Raw genomic sequence first — 3,840 nt, forward strand, 5'->3', positions numbered from 1 at the left:
TCCGAGCTACTTTGCTTGACAATATGCACATCAACAAGACCTACAAATTTGAATAATACCACCATTAGATTCATATAAACCAATCTATTAAAAACAAATCCTTGATTATAAGCAGAAAAATTCAAAGTTTAAAAGTCAACCAGTGGGGAAAAGTTCAAGCCTCATAGTTGTCTCCTAGATGTTCCCTTGTGTTATTTCCTGGCCAAGGTGTTCCATCCTGCAAAATACAACCTTCATCAGGGACTTTCTGACCTTTTGCAACAAGACCATTTACATGAATTTTAAAGATTAGATAACTGATTTGAAGCATCATTTTGAATGATAAAAAAAGATAACGATTAACGAACCCAACCCTTGTAGTACATTCAGAGGAAGGAGTGCCAAGCAAATCAGGTGGATTTCTAAAAGTCAAAGGCAGATGACCTAAAAAAAGATAAACTTTTTACTAAAAAAGAAAAGGAGAATGAAAAAAGATAAGGAATTAAGAGACTACTGACCTCAAGATATACAACATATACAAATTTTAGACCTTCTTTGGTTGCAGAAACAAGCTTCTTCCCCTCAAACTCCTTCAACTGACCATCCTGCTTCTGTTTCTCATCTTCACTCTCATCAAGTTTTAGATCTCAATTGCCACTGTTCCACTTGCAGCTGCTGTAAAATATATCCCATCTCTGTCATCATGAACACAATTATCAGACAATATATCAAGTGTTTGTATTTAATAAGCTATGTAATACGACCTAATAAGCTATGCAACACAAATTTGTTAAAAGTTGGGACTTAATGGGGACAATCTCATTTTTCTTAATTTTTTCTATTAAGTTGTTCTTTTTGTATTAAATAATAGCAAAATACCCATATATTAGGTCATGTTCCTATGAAGTCCTTAAGATAACAAAAGAAGTAGCAACATACTTGTCTAAACATATACTAATAAATAAAATGATAAACTATAATTTAGGAACAAATAAAGCATATATACTGACAGAAAGCTGGTTGTCAACCAGTCAGGTCATTGTTGAATTAAACCAAGAGCATGTATCCACTGTTGTTCCAGCATGCATAACCTTATCCTAAAAGACATATATGCGAAACGGCTATATAAGGATCTGAATAATATTATCAGAAATAAATTAACCATGAATATACCTGAAGCTTGTTAATGATATCTGGAATTACTTCTTTAGATGCTTTCTTACAATCCTGCAATGAGGAGTCCTTATATGCCTGGTGAAAGTTCAACATACAGAGCAAAAAGATAAGATGTTGATTCCGATCCGGATTTTCTGCCACGTTTGGAGGATTTAGTGATTCCGGTCTCTGAGAACATAAGATGTTGATTCCGATCCGGATTTTCTACCACGTTTGGAGGATTTAGTGATTCCAATGCAACTCAATTTTCCACTACTAACCTCAAGAAGCATTATAGCTGCTGAAGTGACTTGTCATAAGCAGGATCAGAACAAAACATCTGCAACAATAACTTATTGTTTTTATACTTTTTTTAAAAAAAATCTATCATTTTCTCAGAACCAAAATAAAAATTAATAATAATAAATAAAAGTTTACCTTGATACTTTTATGAATTCGATCCAAGGCCATGTTACCAAAATCTTTAAGCATCCCGGTGATGAATTTCTGCATTAAAAATTATAAGTTTCTATCAAAAGTGTCCAAACTTTCACATAATGATAATTTTAAATATTCACCAAATGTCTTAAATACCCTTTGATAACGATGAAAAAAAAGGCTTATAATTCTCAGACTTGGAATTTATAGGAGATGTACGTCATAGACAGTCATATCTTTGCAAAACGAGGCTACTGAACTTTTGGAATTGGCATCAGCTACCAAGTCTTCGTTACTAATGACAGTTTTACCCGCGTCAGAAATGTTATCCACCAGTATATATAAGTGGTCGTTAGGGTCATTACTGGAAGATTCTTAAACAATACCCTACACCAGTAAAAAATAACAAGTGAACAAACCTACACCAGTAAATTCTTCTTTCTGTTTAAAAAAAGTTATCAAATTTATTCAATTATGTTATCAATTAGTCGCCTTCATAACATGAGAGCATTTTTTGATACCCTTCCTGTGCGCAATTTTCTGAGTTCATTTGATATTGCATCAATTGATGCATCCATCTCAAAGATAGCAGTTGACTGAATAATTGGCCCAATATTCACAATTTCAATTCTGCATCAAAGTCCATTTTATTTGACATCCAGAAAGGGCTAGCGGCGCAGCTTGTTGCCCGTTTGTCTTCAATCGATATGTATTGAACTAACAAAAGCAAATAATTTATTAAATAATCAAAGGAAAACCTGGTTTTATCTTTGACATCTGTTAGTCAATAGACAAAAAAATATGGACATAATTACATGAATATTCCATTCAATGACATAAAAAAACAAGCTAAGGTCATCAAATATGATTACAAGCATAGAACTTTTTAGGACTTTTTAGGGCATACTGACCATAATTGAACTACTAATGGCGAGGATCATTACCTTGGTCGGATCTTCAATCATAGATGTTGCCTTGGTGTACTCTCCCAATTCTGTTAAGATTACTGCTACCCCCTGTAAAACCACTTAGATAGTATTTGGAAGTTGTTTCATGTGAAGAAACAAATTATAAGATGAAATCAGGGTCAATGAACATTTGTTTTCTTACTTATGGAAGTAGATTTTGGTGATTTATATGTGATTACCTAACATACTCATGACCCCGGCCAGGAACCAATATCACCTTTAGAACCCAACAAGCGATACTTTAAACTTGCCATATGTAACAAAATGTCAAAAGTACCCTTCTTGCATAATGTAGTAAAAGCAAGAACAACAACATATACCTGTACAGCTAAACTCATCAACAAATACATGATCCTTAGGAGAGGAATCATCAAAAAACGGATTTATTGCAGTCAAAGCATATCCATGGATTTCATCATATAATATCGCCTCCATATCATAACACTTACCCTATTTGCGAAAGCCGCCTCCATTTTTTGATTAATTGATAAGATTACGTACGCCTCTGCAAATAAGACGTATCTTCACCAACAAACGTCTCCAAGAAACTAGAAGTGGAAGGCGACCATACAGGCACAATACCCCCATCTCTTTCCCTCGAACTTGAACTCGAACTGTTGGGAGAATTCGCCGGCAAATCATCCGAAATTCTCAATGCCCTCGTGATATCAATCGGTGGCTGCATATTACCCGTTCTCACCGTTTGACCATCTCCATCTCCATCTCCATCTCCGCCTTGATTAATCGGAACCTAAATTTTCCAATTTCTGAAGACGATTCCTCTTCCCCTCCCCTAAACAACGACGTCGTCATACTCGGAACCATTTGGTCTTCATAATGACAGATCGTGGTGGTCGTAGGGTTTGTCCTCAGCGTATTCTCATCCATCTCCATCTCCATATCTTGAGGGAAAGCATTCAGAGCAATTTACGACGAGTCTCCAAGCCCTTCTTCTATCCCGTTTTCCAGAATCCCTCGAGAAGATGCTTCATGCTGCCACATTTGAGTAAGCGCTTCATGTAATCGGGCTTTTGCCTCATCTATTTTCACAATCGGGTGAGGGTAGTTGGATCCGAGCTCGATTCCGACGGCTTGAAGGACGTATTCCGGTGTTATGAAGCAGAGGATGTTGGTTCCTGGAATCAGCAAAAGTTAGGAATTCGTGATGGCGAAGAGATTTGGTGATGGTGTGAGTTTGCTGTGGGAGAAAAGAGGAGCGATAAGTATACTAGGGTTTTTTTGGGGTATCTGAGTAAGAGAGAGAAGAATGGTGGAAAGAAGGTAATAACATGGCGGGCCT

At 36.2% G+C, this 3,840-nt stretch overlaps 1 protein-coding gene across 1 annotated transcript; it reads right to left on the bottom strand.

Annotated features, from left to right (window-relative positions):
- Nucleotides 1-3,033: 3,033 nt before the first annotated feature.
- On the bottom strand, nucleotides 3,034-3,440 carry LOC145058113 (uncharacterized). The gene is made up of 2 exons (XM_079006032.1): nucleotides 3,241-3,440; nucleotides 3,034-3,154 (listed from the first exon to the last, which is right to left on the bottom strand). Exons 1-2 carry the CDS (start codon nucleotides 3,438-3,440, stop codon nucleotides 3,034-3,036), a joined length of 321 nt encoding a protein of 106 aa, XP_078862158.1.
- Between the last annotated feature and the right edge of the window lie 400 nt (nucleotides 3,441-3,840).

The sequence above is a fragment of the Lactuca serriola genome, chromosome 6 (genome assembly GCF_051521515.1).
Source record: "Lactuca serriola cultivar US96UC23 chromosome 6, Lser_US96UC23_V15, whole genome shotgun sequence".
NCBI lineage: Eukaryota > Viridiplantae > Streptophyta > Magnoliopsida > Asterales > Asteraceae > Lactuca > Lactuca serriola.